Source organism: Coffea arabica, chromosome 10e, assembly GCF_036785885.1.
Source record: "Coffea arabica cultivar ET-39 chromosome 10e, Coffea Arabica ET-39 HiFi, whole genome shotgun sequence".
NCBI lineage: Eukaryota > Viridiplantae > Streptophyta > Magnoliopsida > Gentianales > Rubiaceae > Coffea > Coffea arabica.
Genome location: NC_092328.1, coordinates 9,234,140 through 9,249,663, shown reverse-complemented (window position 1 = coordinate 9,249,663; position 15,524 = coordinate 9,234,140). Strand labels below are relative to the sequence as shown.

Below are 15,524 nucleotides of genomic sequence, written 5' to 3'. Positions count from 1 at the left end.
TTTATTCCCAAGAAAATATCTTAAGATGAAATTGTATTTTAGGAAAGTGATTTGAATATTTTTTTAATGATTTAAGGAGAAGATAGATCTTTGCAATTCCTTTTTTTTAATTTCAATCATTAAGGTGAAGATTTTTGTGGGAAAGAGGAAGAATTAAATAAAGAAGAAAGAGAAAAAGAAATAAAAGAAAGGAAAACAAGGTAAATGAAAAGTCAAAATAATGCAAGGGCAATTTTGTCCTAAAGGGGGTTAAGTGAGCAAAATTAAATGTTAGGGGGTAAACTGACAAATGGGGTATTCTTTAAGAGGATAAAATGTGATTAACCCTTTTTTTTTTTTGGAAGCATGAGAAGCCTCAACTTTAGTATCCCTTTCATACATGAAATTGCTTTCATGTGAAGTCCAGCCAGGCAGCTCACCACTAGTGGGCCTATTGGGCTGAATACCTTGTTAACACAGAACACATCGAGTTCGCTTAGGTGCTTTACTTTATAGTTTGAGCCCGTCGCCTTATCAGCCTGTTAACGATCACCGCAACATCTTCCAAAATTTTCCTTTTCTTTTCCCTTTCAATTACCCAATAATTAAAAAAAAAAAGCATCATATAAAACACCGAGATTTAGGCAGGGTTTAATTGGATACGTCACCAATGGCTTCCACCCTTGAAATCGAAGCTCGGGAGTAAGCTTCTCTCTCTGTCTTTCCTCTATCTGTTTCAATGAATAATTTCTTTTTTACAAAGCTGTTTATTTATTTAGGTTAAGATGTGTAATTGATTGTATGAATGGCTTATGGAAATTGGTATATATTTTTGTTATTATTACTGAGTAATTGAATTCAAAACCCTTCCTGAGTGATTCTGTAATGTGACCTACACAATTGGGAATTTTAGCCTTTTTCATGTATAAGGTTTTTTTTTTTCCTTCTAAGTTAAAGCTTAGGTTTTTAGCTTGAGTTTTGAGGGGAATCTTTTTTTAAGACTCATTTGTACAATTTTTAGTCAAAGAAGCACAAAAGTTTAATTTGGCATGGGCATGTTGGATAGCTGCAGGGTAGCATTTTGGGGGTTCTTTCCCTCTTTGGTCCTGGAAAAATGAGATTAGTTACTAGCTGTCTGCATTCTGGAGCATTTGAACACTCTTGCATTTTCATAATTACCTAAAAAGTCGAGTAATATTCGGGCTTCAGTTAGGGGAAAAAAAGGAATTAGTTGTAGCTCTTTACTATTGCTGTTGATAATGAAGCAGCATAATGGTGTTGTTCAGGTTGTCAAAATTTGTGGACTTTTACTCTGATAGCTATTGAGATTTATTAGGTTAGACAATTAGACATTCAGGATTAAAAGCTTTTTTGTTACTAATACTTTATGTTGTGGTAATATGTTTAAGAAATTTTTAAGGTATGTAAAGATTGACAGGAAATTTGATGAAGTCCTGGAAATGCATGTATCATGGATTTGCTTGTTTATTTATTTGCTTATAGTTTCTTAAGTATAATGATGCTAAGAAAGAGTTCCTTAACATGTTGATGATAATTACATAAATAAATCTTGGTGAAGATTGTTTGCTTTGGAGTGATCCCAATAGTCTTTGTGTGATGAGGTTTACCTGTTAGGGGTCCTAAGAGGAAATATCTGGCTTGATTTGAGCTTTGTTTATAATTTGTAGACAACAAAACATGCTGCAAATGAAAGTGGAATTGCTTAGTTTTTTGTTAGATGGGCTGTATGTTGAGGATAATTTTCTAGCCTGTAGTCCACTTGCAAGTTTTTTTCTCCCTCCGCGCCCCATCCTGGCCCAGAAAAGAAAAATAAGAAGAAGAATTGAAGGTACATATTTTTGCCTTCTTAAAAAATGTTGAGCATGGCAGAAAGATAGGTTAGTTTCTTAACTTTTTTGATGATCATTTTTTAACTTCATCAGTAAAAAACATGAGCATTTGTTTAATCATTTTTGTCAATCATTTGGTTCTTATTTTTTCCCCTTCCATATATCTTAATGAACAGATTGTGGTAATCATTGCTGTTATTGGAATGAATATTCTTAAGTAGTTCTCAAATAATCTTGGGAAGAAAACAATGCAAAAATGCAATATTGGAGGATCCAAAAGCTTATCATTTGTTGTTTAGTGGGTACTTCAAGAATAAGGTTCCACGCAGAAACAGTAGTTTTTTTGTAGTTTTCTAGTGAACAGCAGAATATGAGGAGGCTGATAAAAAATAGGGTAAAAAACAAAAAAACCCCCTGTGGTAAACCTAATATATAGAAAAGCCCCCCATGGTTTCAAAATATACAATACTTTTGAACCAAATTGTGAAGGTGACGGAATCTGTTAAACTTAACGGAAATGGAGGAAATGACCAAAATGCCCTGATATAATTAAGCAAAAGACAGTTCAAAAAAATCATTTATTTTATTCTTTAGATAGAGAGAATTGAGGGTTAAGGGGTAAAACAGGTATATTTGTTAAAAATTAGGTATAAAAATTTTTTTTTAGGTTCCAATAAGTCATTTCCATTAAGTTTAACAGATTCCGTCACCTTTACAATTTCGTTTAAAGTACGGGGTGTCGTGTTGTATATTTTGAAACCATGGGGGGCTTTTCTGTATATTAGGTTACCACAGGGGTTTTTTTTTGTTTTTTACCCTAAAAAATAAAATAAAATATGGGCCGCAAACAAGAAACTTAGGAGGATGCTGGAATTGACGCATACCAAAAAACTCAGTTTAGCACTACTATGGCTATCATGTCATATTCTGATAATGTGCATTCTAATGATCTTCTATTTATGAAGGTACCTTGCTATTGGAACAATTTATAAATTTTGCAGCTAATATTCTCTCTGTCTACACTCTTCTAATCTTGACTATTAGTATTTCTTTCGACAAAAGCATGCAGGACGAATTGTTTGCACATCAAATGACTTATGCAGTAAAAGAAGTTAAGAATCTAATGGTGTCTTTTCTCTTCATTGTGCAGTGTAATCAAGATAGTTCTTCAATTTTGCAAAGAAAATTCCTTGCATCAAACTTTTCAAACCCTACAGAATGAGTGCCAGGTTTCTCTTAATACCGTTGACAGCCTTGAAACTTTTGTTGCCGATATTAATGGCGGAAGGTGGGATGCAGTCTTACCTCAAGTCTCACAACTTAAGCTTCCTAGAAAAATACTGGAAGACTTGTATGAGCAGGTTTGTTACTTCTAAATTATAAGAATTTCTGTGTTGCCCATTTTTTACATCAGTTCTGCATATATTTTGGACTTTTATTATAGCCTCTACATCAGTTCTCTGTTTTCTGGATTGATTTAAATTCTTTAGCAATGGACTTGCACCCAGGAATGGAATAAAATGATTGAGACTTGAGAAATTTGCTAGAAATTAATGTAATGACTTATTCTAGATTTACTGATAATGAAACTTTTTAGGCATTGTTGCTGCTTTTCTCTTGGTACACCTTTCTTCTTTTTTTGCAGAAACGGTAAATTCCTTGACTGATGCTAGGAAGTACCGGTCAAGGAGTTTTAGGGTGGATCTGATTCCTAAGTACGGTGGATCTGGTAGGAATTCAAAGGAAAATTACAACTGAAAATGTAATTTAACTGGGTACTACAGAGAAGTGGGAACACTTTTGAGGCTGGAGATTTTAGTTGGAACTTAAAATTAAAATGGGAATTGGTGGGAAAACTATCAGTTTTTATGCCAAGGAGAACCTTTTTTACAGGCTGGAAATATTTGGTAATAGCTAGTAATACGTGGTAAAATGGGATTTATTAATTTGGCAGATTTGTCAGATTTTGTAACATGCTGTATCTAATTCTTTTGAAATGTGCTGTGAGATCCACACTTTCGTAGAGTGAAGCTCTGTTCACCTATATTTATATCTTCTATATTGGCAGCATAAGCTAACATTGTGGAAGAAAACCTTAAATGAATTTATAGCCATTTAACCCACTGTTTGAGGTAGTCAACAAAAGCCAGGGCTCCATGCCTGTTTTGCCAACATTTAAATTTGTGTGCTATAACTTGTGAGGAGACTAAAAGAAGCTCTAAGTTGCGGAATTTGTGGTCAATCATACCTTGTTCTCTTAGATGCATGTTGTAATTTTTTTTCTGCCGTTGCTATGATAGTGATATTTAGGTGCTTATGGATTCTTCTTGACGCGTAGATTGTTTTAGAAATGATTGAACTTCGGGAGATGGATACCGCACGTGCTATTCTAAGGCAAACCCAGGTCATGGGTGTCATGAAACAAGAGCAGCCAGAAAGATACTTAAGACTTGAGCATCTATTGGTTCGGACTTATTTTGACCCTCATGAGGTAAGTTTTGTACTTTTGTGAAATTTTACCACGACCACTCTCTCAATCTAATTTTTGAACAAGCGAGTGTCTTCCTATTATCCGGATGTAATCTGCAGTGTCGATTTCTCTATATTTTCCTTTTCTCTATTCTGACATTTTGATTTTTCCCATAAAGTCATTATATTACTAGCTCTACCCCATGATGCTTCTGCTTAGGTTATTAACTTGCATTCACCACTACTCTTGAAGTTCTTTTCTGGTTATGCATTTCCTGTAGCTAATTTGTTACCCAATACGTGTTTGAAATATGGATCATGCTGCTTTTATGGGAAAGAGTACTTTTTGCAAACTTGCATGTGACTTTGTAACTGTAGACTGTAGGTTAAATTAATTTAGGAGGTCAATTGTTTAGAAGAGAACCAAAGTGGTGGGCTAGTATTGATTTTTGTGTCCAATAATTCATTCTAAATGAAATTTTACCTCAAATTCAAACATATCATGGCAATATGGATGATTTTTTTTGGAATTGGGATATATCTAAGCTTCTGCCTTTGCACTGCTTCATTCAACAAATTCGTGGTTAAGTAAGAGAAACCTATCACTGCAGCCTGATAAGAAAGGACGAAATGCAAGAAAATGAGAAGGTGAAGAAATTTGATGTGGATGAGAACAAGAAAAAAAATTAGGATATTGGCATCACATAATGAATTTGTGGCCGAATGAAGACAAAGGAGAGGAAGGTGGATGAGAGGTTGGATCTGGCTGGGGCTGAGGTTGAGGTCAATCTTAGGAATTATACTTTGATGTAACAATTGTAAATAGAGAAAAGGATTCTGGAGTAGTTTTTGGGAAGTTTGGTACAGACCAGCAGGCGCTTATCAGATGTGCTACCTCGCTTTTCTATTCCCCTTGAGATGAAAGTACTGAGCTTTCTTGTTAAATGTTAGTCATCTCAGTAGATATTGCTTTTAGGTTCAGGACTGTCCCATATTTTGGTTGCTTTATATTCCTTTATTAATGTTTTACACTTTTGTAATTGTTATGATTATTGACTCAGGACTGCCTTTCCATGTTTATACCAGTAGTCTGGATGATTATTGCCTTCTCCTGATTGCATAGTGGGTTTAGTGCAATGCTTTCTCTCTTTTACTGTTTGATTTTTTTGGTTGCACAAGGATAATGCTTTTTAATATGCATATTCATTTTGTTGTTGTGTTTTGAAACTTTATACTGAATTGGTGGTCTTTATTGAATTTTTAGGCTTATCAAGATTCAACGAAGGAGAAAAGGCGTGCCCAAATTGCCCAAGGTTTTTCTGCCATCACTGATATGTTTAAGAGTGTATAAGATTGAGGAATTGATACTGCAAATCGATCAAAGATGCTGAATATGGTTATTTGCTGTCATGTTGTTGGCATCCATTTTTAACATAGAAATAAATGTTGTTGAGGAATAGACTGCAAAAGCAAATTGGTCTGGATACCTGGAGGACTTAAGAATGTCTGCTAGTAAGCAGAATTATCACCTTACAGGCTATTAAAGTCAAAAACTATGATTATGTTAATGTTCTAAACTAAATTTGACATATTCAAATTAGCATCATTTCTTTCCTCCTAAATCAAAGAATAAAATAACTATAAATTGAACATCAGTGTTACTGACATGCTACTGTTAATTGATAACTTGTGGCCATTGAACATTAGTTAATCATTCAAATCTGTGACATGGATAAAAACAACTAATACAAACAGAGTAAGATGTTCATAAACAAACAATTTTCAGCCTGGTGGACCCTTGATAATTCGTGCTACTCTTTGGATGTTGAATGAATAAGTCTGGTATGAAAATAAACTTTTGACTGGTAAAGATCTGAATTATCTGCTTTGGTTCTTATAAAGCTTCTTCTGTATCTTCAGCTCTTTCTGCGGAAGTATCTGTGGTTCCGCCTTCAAGATTAATGGCCCTAATTGGTCAGGCTTTGAAGTGGCAACAGCATCAAGGTTAGATGGAAAATTAATAAGATATTTGATGTGCTGCAGTTGTGCCATTGTGTTACATCAACCGTATGCTGTATTTGTTTATTGTTTTGTTAATCTTTGAAAATTTATAAGACTGTTCTTTCTGCCTTTTTTGCACAATTGAAAGTAGCATGTGTGGAGAATAATAATAATTGACTGATGGTTCTCCACTTTGTTGGAAGATTTGCTCTAGGATTGCTAGTACTAAAAATCTTTTATCTGGATGCGGTTGCTTAGATCTTACTCTCATTGTCTCTATATCTTTATTGTATCGGCTTCATTTTCTAATTTTGCTGGTTTTTTGAGCTTGTCATGTATTAGGCATTGCTATTATTTTTTCCTCCTTTCCCCATCCCGTACAAAGATAGATGTAATTGTAATGTCTCCTGATCAATATTTTTTGGCTTATCCCATAAAAGAAAAAGAAACAAATGGATGAAAGGCATTTTGTTTCCTGGGTGGTCATACAATATCATGCTGATGCTTATTTTTACTGTTTAGGGAAATGATTAGGATGGTAGATAAAGATTTAATACCATAATAGTCTGTGTAACTGTCTTTTATTGCTTAGGATTGGAAAGGCATTTTGTTTTTTGGGTGGCAATACAATATGATGCTGATGCTTATTTTACTCTTTTAAGGAAATGATTAGGATGGTAGATAAGTACCATAATAGTCTGTATAACTGGCCTTTATTGTTTAGGATTGCTTCCGCCTGGAACACAATTCGATTTATTCCGAGGAACAGCTGCTATGAAGCAAGATGTAGATGATATGTATCCTACAACAGTAGGACATACCATCAAGGTAATTGTGCAATTAGCTACTCATTTGCTTGTCAGATGTGAGTTTTCTGTTCTAATTTTAGTATTAGGATGGATATGCTCTTTGTATTTCAATATTAGAAGTAATGATTTGACACTTTTGAAGAAGACAAGATGTTAACTACTTACCTGTTAAGGTAAAAGTTAAGGCTAGAGGAAATGTGATTCCAAAAGTCTCAAACAATGAATAGCTAAAAAGTATCGTGCGAAATTGTAGGGCGCTTCTATGTGACATGCAATTTGTGACTATGAGCTCTTTTTCTTACCAAAAAAAAAAGTCTGGTACATTGTCACACACCCGCTCCCAATTATGTTTTTCCTTTCCTCTTTTATTGATGGACTACAATTAAGTGTTATCTGGTGCTTGCTGACCATCTAAACCAGTCAACTTGTATTGGTTGATGGTAAAGTTTTGGGGACCTGGTCTCATACTTCAAAGTAAAGTGTTACAAAGTCTTTCAGATTAGTAGCAATACTGATAATGTACTGGAGTTGCTCCTAGAGTGTTCTACTTTTAGTCACTTACATGTTAGTTTACCTGTTCCATGGTATTAAATGCTAGATGTTTTCTTGAAGAAGACTTTTACTGCTACATGTGATACTAAGTCTACTTAGGGTGATTTCTGAGCTGGTGATACATCGTTTACTTTCTGTGTACGCTTTTGGTTATCCTGAAACAAGTTTCTGCACCCTTTCTTAGTCCCTCAAAAGACGTTTTTATAGAATTGGGAAAGGACATATGCTACAGGAAGTTCAGACCACTGAAAATTGCCAAGTATCTTCTGTTTGATGTTTTGTATAGGGCAACAAAACTTTGCACTTTGTATTTTGTTTACCTGAAGTTTTTGTTGTTATTAGTGTTGCTTTGTTCTTTATCAATCTGTCTTTCGTTGTTTAGTTTCTGCCATCTTTCCTTTGTCATTGTTTTTTCTTTGAAATGAAGTCTTCTGTAGTATTGACCACTTAGATCTGATACTCATGTTTGTGGTGGTCTTATGCTCAGTTTGGGAAGAAAAGTCACCCTGAGTGTGCTCGGTTCTCACGAGATGGACAGTTCCTTGTTTCTTGCTCAGTTGATGGGTTTATTGAGGTAGTTTAGCACAAAATACATAAGAGTTTTGATTTCATGGCTTAGAATGGATGAGAATTTGGTCAATTCTAGGTGTGGGACCACATAAGCGGCAAACTGAAGAAGGATCTCCAGTACCAGGCTGATGTGAGTTGTTCTTTTTCAGTTTCAAAGTGTGGTTTGCTTTGTAAATTCTGTTATTATTTGAACTATATCTCTTTGCACTTTTCATGATTGGGCCTACAATTGGACAGGATAACACCTTTTGTCGCTACTTTCTTTTCATAGCATATAATATAAAATATAAAGTATACTCAGTTATATAACATAATCATTAAAGCTTTGTCTATTCAGTTACAATTGCATAGCCAAATTGTTGAGAGCAAATTTTTCCTCTGATCATAATTCATGTGAAATATATGACAGCTGCATGCAATCTTGTTTCTTGATTTGGTTGACCATAGATGCTTGTCATTGAATTCATTTCTTAAATGTTATTTGTGGCTGTGTATTCTTCTAGAGGGTAAAGTTTTATTACAGGCACCAAAGTGGTGCAATCTGAATTTTACTCAGCATCCATATCAGACATTATTTAATAATGGTAATGGTTTGTGTTGGCACTTCATCTGTAAGTCTTGGATGTGTCAACGATAATGAACTCAAGGGGAGAAAAAGGAGGGGAAAGAAATGGAGAGTAGTCTCTGTTGTGGTCAAAATACTGTGTTTGAAAGAGTTCAATATTAATCTGGTTGTGGTGACACCACAGCATCTCTTTACTTTCCTTTCCTTTCCTTATCCTTTATACTGTTTTGTTCTGTATACTGCTAATAGATTATTTTTAGCCACACTCACACATTTAGACATTTAATTTGAGCTATATGGGTAAGTTAGTTTTATGTCATCAAATTTGCTATATATTGTACTCTGGAATGGGCACATAAGACACCCTGCACCAGTGTCAGAGTAGTTGAGGATGTAAAAATATCCTAATTTGAGAATTTAATGGCATGATAGTGTACCCATACTGACATCCCTACCCTAGTAATTGTAGCATAGATATGTATTAAATGGGCATTGTCATTTCAAAAGCCATCAGTTATTGTTGGTCATTTTATAAGCTGACGCTGCTGGAATGCATTATCTTGTGCTTATGGTAGTTTCTGTAACATGAAATAACTGCTGGTCATTGTGCCTTCTTGACTCGGGCAAACTCTATGCATTGCAGTAATCTTCCTTTCTTGAATACTTAAGCAAAACATGGTTATATTTAGGTTCATCTACCCTACAGTTGTCACATTCGTGATTGCTATATGTTTATATTTAAACCAATCAAGCCTGCAGTTGTCACATGCATGCGAGCAAAATCTGTCTTTGGTCTTGCTAACCAATTTTTTGAACTTTCCAGGAAACTTTTATGATGCACGATGATGCTGTGTTATGCCTTGATTTTAGTAGAGACTCTGAGATGCTTGCATCTGGGTCACAGGATGGGAAAATTAAGGTAAAGTTTTGCCTTCTATTTTAGCTCCCAGCATCATTGATTACTGTTTGATTCCTCATTGCGCCCAAATAAAAGGGATAAAAATTTTGAGAGGATACTTTCTATGATCAGGTAGAATATGTTTCCTTCATTTCTTTCTGATGTTCGCTAGTAAACCAAAGTAGAACCTTGTCATTCTATTCTGGTGCACATACATTGCCTTGTTAGCCATCTTGTACCTTGTAAAATCTGGAGGTGTTCTTAACTACCAGTATACGGCATTTTCGTGCAGGTTTTGAACTACACCTTTTGTTAATTTGTAATTCTTGTATCATGCATAAAAGTACTTTGTCTTGTCCAAATCCAATGTCTTTCTCACTTGTTGGGTGCATGAGGGAATCACGTGCATTTTCTTAAAATAGAATACTTCTGCTTCAGCAATGGTGTTGATATTCCAACTAATCCTTTTTATGAACTTTAAATTTGAAAGAACACTTTTTCCACCACATGCTTTCTGGTAGAAGCAATGAGTTGGCACCAAGACTGTTATGATTGTTGTTCCCGCTTTTGCTTATAAGCTGCTAAAGATAAGTGGTTAACATAGTTGCAAGGTTATAACCAGCTGGTAGTAAAGGGAAAGTTTCCTAACAAAAATTGTTGCCTTTTATTTTTTTATTTTCCTTTCTTTCTTTAAGACAGCTTTGCTGTAGCTGTAGCTGAAACATATGGTTTGTTTTTGACTGTTACATTTTGTGACTGTGCAAGGCATTAATTCTTTTCTTCCTGCAGTAAAGATCTCATAATTTGTTCAATTGGTTCCATGGTTGTAGCTGCTCTCTTGGGGTAGGTTTAACATATCCATTGCTGTAATTCTTTTTTGTATATGTGGTCCAGGTTTGGCGTATAAGAACTGGTCAATGCTTGCGCCGTCTTGAACGTGCACATTCTCAGGGTGTCACAAGCATTGTCTTCTCCCGAGATGGAACTCAGCTATTAAGCACATCATTTGACAGCACAGCAAGGTTTGACTTAATGCAACTCAAAATTTTTTAACCAAAAAAAAAAAAAGGCAAGAGGGATGACAGTTACGTCCAATTGCGCAACATCTTGTGAGAAACTGCTTATCATGGGGTAAAATCTCAAATCTTCTGTTTCTGATATTTGGACCATGTGTCATGATTGGGACAGAATTCACGGCTTAAAATCAGGGAAAATGTTAAAGGAATTCCGTGGTCATACATCCTATGTGAATGACGCCATCTTTACTAATGATGGATCTCGCATCATTACTGCATCTAGTGACTGCACAGTCAAGGTAAATTTGTAATCTTCAGAAATAAGCACGCACTTCTACAGGCCTGCATATTTTTTTCCCCCTGTTGTAATATTTGTAAATGGTTTAAACAGGTGTGGGATGTTAAGACTGCAGACTGTCTACAGACGTTTAAGCCACCACCTCCTTTAAGGGTATGTTTTTCTTGTCATAGAGTTGGATCTCCTAAAATGCATCATTGCTTTTTTGTGCCCTACATTCATTTGCTTCCCTAATATCCTTTAGTGGAGCCTTGTGCACTTGTTTTTGATCAATATGATTTACTGTTTAACTTAACTATGGCCTGAACTTGACATTTCTCTTTGGTACAGGGCGGTGATGCATCCATTAACTCTGTTCATCTTTTCCCAAAGAATGCAGATCATATTGTTGTTTGTAATAAAACCTCATCGATATATATCATGACGCTGCAAGGGCAGGTATGTGATTTTGTTTGTTAATTTTTTCAATAATTTGCAATAAATCAGGAATTGGGAATAGGGTAATCACTTAATGCTCTAATTTCCTCTTAGGTCACAGATAAGATCTTGAGTCTCACTGACAGAACTGCAACTAGTTTTTCAGGATTTTGTGCTCCATGAATACTCTCCACAGAGAGAAAAGAATAACAATAGCCTACAATAGGTTCTTGGTGGATTTAAAAGCTATGCTTAATCCTCACCAAATAACCCACCATGTTTATGTTTTATATTTAGTATACAGCAAATTTTGGGAAAAGAAAATGCCTATATGTGGACCGGAAGTCCTATTTGAAATTGTATGTAAGATTTGATGAGTTTAAGGCCTTGGTTTCTTTATTTGGGGATTCTCTCTGCTGCCATTCCGCCCCTAATCCCTAATAAAATGAAAATTACCTGTACAACATCTTGCAAACACAAATAGGGACTCAAAGATTTGCACACTAAAACCGTGGCCACAAGGTACAGTAATCATTGCCTCAGACTCAATGCTTTTATATAATGCTGCATCCTGTTATTGGAGCATGCTTGAAAATAGTTATAAACTTGTTATCAATTGAAAATAGTCAATTCCTTAGTGTTTTCAGATAGTAGATAATGGGCATATTTAACTCTCCTGTGTGCAAAAGGAGGGTTAGAGATTGCTCTTGGGTCAAGCAGACCCAAATTAACTTCTTTGACATTGATTTGTCTTCATACAGGTTGTAAAAAGCTTCTCCTCTGGTAAAAGAGAAGGTGGAGACTTCGTGGCAGCTTGTGTATCCCCAAAAGGGGAATGGATTTACTGTGTCGGTGAAGACAAGTAAGTCTCAAAGCAATGCTGCTTGCTTTCTTTCATCATGAGGAGAATCTCTTTCATGTTTAAGTTATTGAAAATTAACTACTGCTGGATTCTACATCCTCTGGTGCCATTTAAAAGTTGAGCTTATGTACTCAATCTACTCTTGGTTTAGTTCAAATGTGTTTCTTGCTTTCTACTGTTATTTTCAAATTGAGATGTTATATTTTGTAGTCTTTGGCTGATGGCTAGGTAATTTGTTCTTTGATTTATATATTCATTAACAATCTAAAAAAACAGTAAGTTCTCTCTGAGATGACAATGTGCGGGATTTTCGGATGTATTATTTTTATAATTAAAATACAGTATGAGCAAACTAATAGGTATGAAAGGGAAGATAGATGTTATGTTAATCTGCTACTAACATGGTTTCACCTCCGATATTTGTAAAGTCACTGCTGTTATGTGTGGTTTTGAGCTGCTTACTATTTGTTGTATGGTTCATTCTTTTTGAGGGTTTTTGAATGACTATAAGTTTCCATCTCGTAAGAGACTTTTTCGTCCTTGTTTTCTGAGTACTATTTGTCTGAAATACTGCTACTTTAAATGTTTGAATCACTTGTCTGAAATACTTGTTTTAGTTCTTAACTTGGATCTGTTAAGTTAAGGCTCCAAATGAGTGGTTTGCGAGCTGCTTGGAGGGATTGGTTCAAAACTTAGACTAAACTTGTACATTTTCTACCTTGTGTCTAGTTTTAGCCAATCAAGATGAGTTTAATCCAATTATATAGTTCTACCTTGGGTCTAGTTTGAGAGTTGAATCCAATTACATAATTACTCAGATGGAAGCCTAGGCGAGCCTTATTTATTCCTCCATAGATACATGAGCTTTGTTTGTTTGCCTCTTAGCTAGTGTGAGACTACCTATTCTACTACTTTGAGAAAACCTTATTCCACCTCGTCACCTCCTAGCTGCCACTGCCTTTATCCCATCAAACTCTGATGGTTTCAATCCTTGCTTTCCAGCCACCATATACAAACCCACACACAGAAACAAATCGAGTCATCTCATGGGTTGAGCTTGCCACTCAACTCCCAAGAGAATCACCAGACAAATGTGCTCTTATCTTTTCTTCTCTTCCTTATGAGCAGATTACACAATTTGAAGACTGAGTATTCAAATACGGGAGATGTGAAAAGACAATAAAGACAAGAATATAAGCCCCAGTATAGTAGGGTGCAGATCAGATAACATGTCTTACTTTTTGTTTCTCTTTTTCCACATTTAATCTGATGGCTCTTTAATCTTATGCAATGGTAATATAAAATATTTTCATGTTTGAAGCTTTGCCAGAATTGATGCAGCTTTGATTATTTGACTGAAGATGACAAGTCAGATTATGCATATGGCTTAGCAGATGAAATAAATGAATAGGAACAATGCTTTTCTTTTTTATCTTCTTGAACTTGTTGCCATAAATATGACCGAGACTGATAAAGCTTGATTGAAACTCAAATAGGACAACGGTAGTTCGAGTGCTAAAGTATATGCTCTTGTGAACTAACCTCTGTTTCAATATATTAATCATTCAAGCAACAGAGAAAGGTTTTTCTCATTGAATACATTAGAATTTTGAAGCACTTTTGATTTGGAGTTATAAAATATCGACCATCTGAATAGTGTTCAAACTGATTTTGCCGCGGTTACACAAGCATGATTTTGCCGCAAACTTCACTAGTATTGATGTACGTCTTATTAATGCCATAACCTGTATTATGTGCAGAAATTTGTATTGCTTCAGCTATCAATCTGGCAATCTAGAGCACTTGATGAAGGTGAGCTTTTACTTTTTGAGGTTTTTACAATAAACATTTGAATTAAAGAACATTAATTTCTTTGGGCTAACTTTCATAACGCAAATGGCAGTGGTGTTTTTCTTCTGAATCACGTGTTTCTTTCTGTAAAATCGCTGAGGAATACACTATTGAATTTGAGTGTATTTTTTCATCCTTACTTGTAGGTTCATGAGAAGGATGTGATTGGTATAACACACCACCCGCACAGGAATCTCGTTGCCACATATAGTGAAGATTGCACCATGAAATTGTGGAAACCCTGAGAGGTCTTTGTCATGTTGATGATGATCCAACATGAAATTATTTCAAGCATCCAATGCTTTTTGTTCTTAGAATATTTACTGTGTTGTACTTGTATTCCTTTTCTAAGTTTGTGTCTGTATCTCTGCACCTATATATATTCAGTCAGGTATAGTTCCATCATTAGCTAGCTTTGTTAACAGCTTATTATTGATTGATTACACTTGTTTCTGTAGATTGACCTCTAAGAGGAATTGGACTATTAGATATCAGTCGAATTTTAATCCTTTATCATAGTTTTGTATATGATTTGTTCGAAGCAGTCGAATTTTAATCCGTTATAGTATTGTATATAATTTTAATCCATTTGGGGGTCTCTTATTGAATATACTAAGTTAAATAACATTTCAACAGGCTATCACAGATGCCCCCTTTGGCTGTGTTTTTTGGTTTTGTGTGGTTTTGTGTGGTTTTTGGGTTTAACTGTTCAAACTTTGAAAATGCAATTATTTAGTTGCTTCAATCATTTAGAATATTTGGAAGCTCATGTATAGAACTCCTCGTGATTAATCATGACCTAGTTAACACATTTCTGGTAATTATAATTCTAGAATGTAAATCTAATTCAAAAACTGGTTTCTTTACGTGACTCCATGCAAATTCCCAGCAGTAAATTTAGTGGCAAAACCGCATACGGTTGAGAGTGGACGATAGTCATAAACAAAATTGTAAAACAGGCTTGGTAAATTTGAAGATTCTTTCACAGGAATCATATTTTTCTTCCTAAAGTTGCTGAAATTTCCCTTCTTTTCCCCCTAAGCAATTAAGAATTTTATAATGATTACCTTTCACAAGAGTATTGAAACTATTTCTAGCTACATAAGAATGCTTTAAGAAGAAACTATTCAACATTCCCAAACTTAGGTAAGTAGAATAATTTTAATAATTCAATTTGATTTGTGATCTAAAGATACAAGTAACGTAAATGTCTATTAGTTTCGTGTTATTACATTCTACATAATAGCCAAAAATTGTAACCCGTAAACTAGGTCATGAGTTTATCATTACTCGTAATGTTAGAAGTAGAGTTACACGAGACACTCTTACATATTGTCAGGTATATTATTTAACTCCTATTTATAATGGAGCTAATAATATTGGAAGA

At 34.9% G+C, this 15,524-nt stretch overlaps 1 protein-coding gene across 1 annotated transcript; it reads left to right on the top strand.

Annotated features, from left to right (window-relative positions):
• The first annotated feature begins 521 nt into the window (after positions 1-521).
• On the top strand, positions 522-14,678 carry LOC113713076 (suppressor of mec-8 and unc-52 protein homolog 1). The gene is made up of 16 exons (XM_027236794.2): positions 522-681; positions 2,980-3,190; positions 4,168-4,320; positions 5,563-5,611; positions 6,219-6,302; positions 7,024-7,127; positions 8,148-8,234; positions 8,307-8,360; positions 9,619-9,714; positions 10,588-10,715; positions 10,882-11,008; positions 11,101-11,160; positions 11,338-11,445; positions 12,186-12,286; positions 14,047-14,098; positions 14,284-14,678. Exons 1-16 carry the CDS (start codon positions 650-652, stop codon positions 14,380-14,382), a joined length of 1,545 nt encoding a protein of 514 aa, XP_027092595.1. The 5' UTR covers positions 522-649; the 3' UTR covers positions 14,383-14,678.
• The last annotated feature ends 846 nt before the right edge of the window (positions 14,679-15,524 follow it).

What these genes read in the sequence shown, in the direction of transcription:
- LOC113713076 (XM_027236794.2), top strand. Translation starts at nt 650, where the DNA reads ATGGCTTCCACCCTTGAAATCGAAGCTCGGGA. An exon ending in CTTGAAATCGAAGCTCGGGA is followed by an intron (nt 682 to 2,979) that starts GTAAGCTTCTCT and finishes TTCATTGTGCAG; the next exon opens with TGTAATCAAGATAGTTCTTC. An exon ending in ATCTAGAGCACTTGATGAAG is followed by an intron (nt 14,099 to 14,283) that starts GTGAGCTTTTAC and finishes CCTTACTTGTAG; the next exon opens with GTTCATGAGAAGGATGTGAT.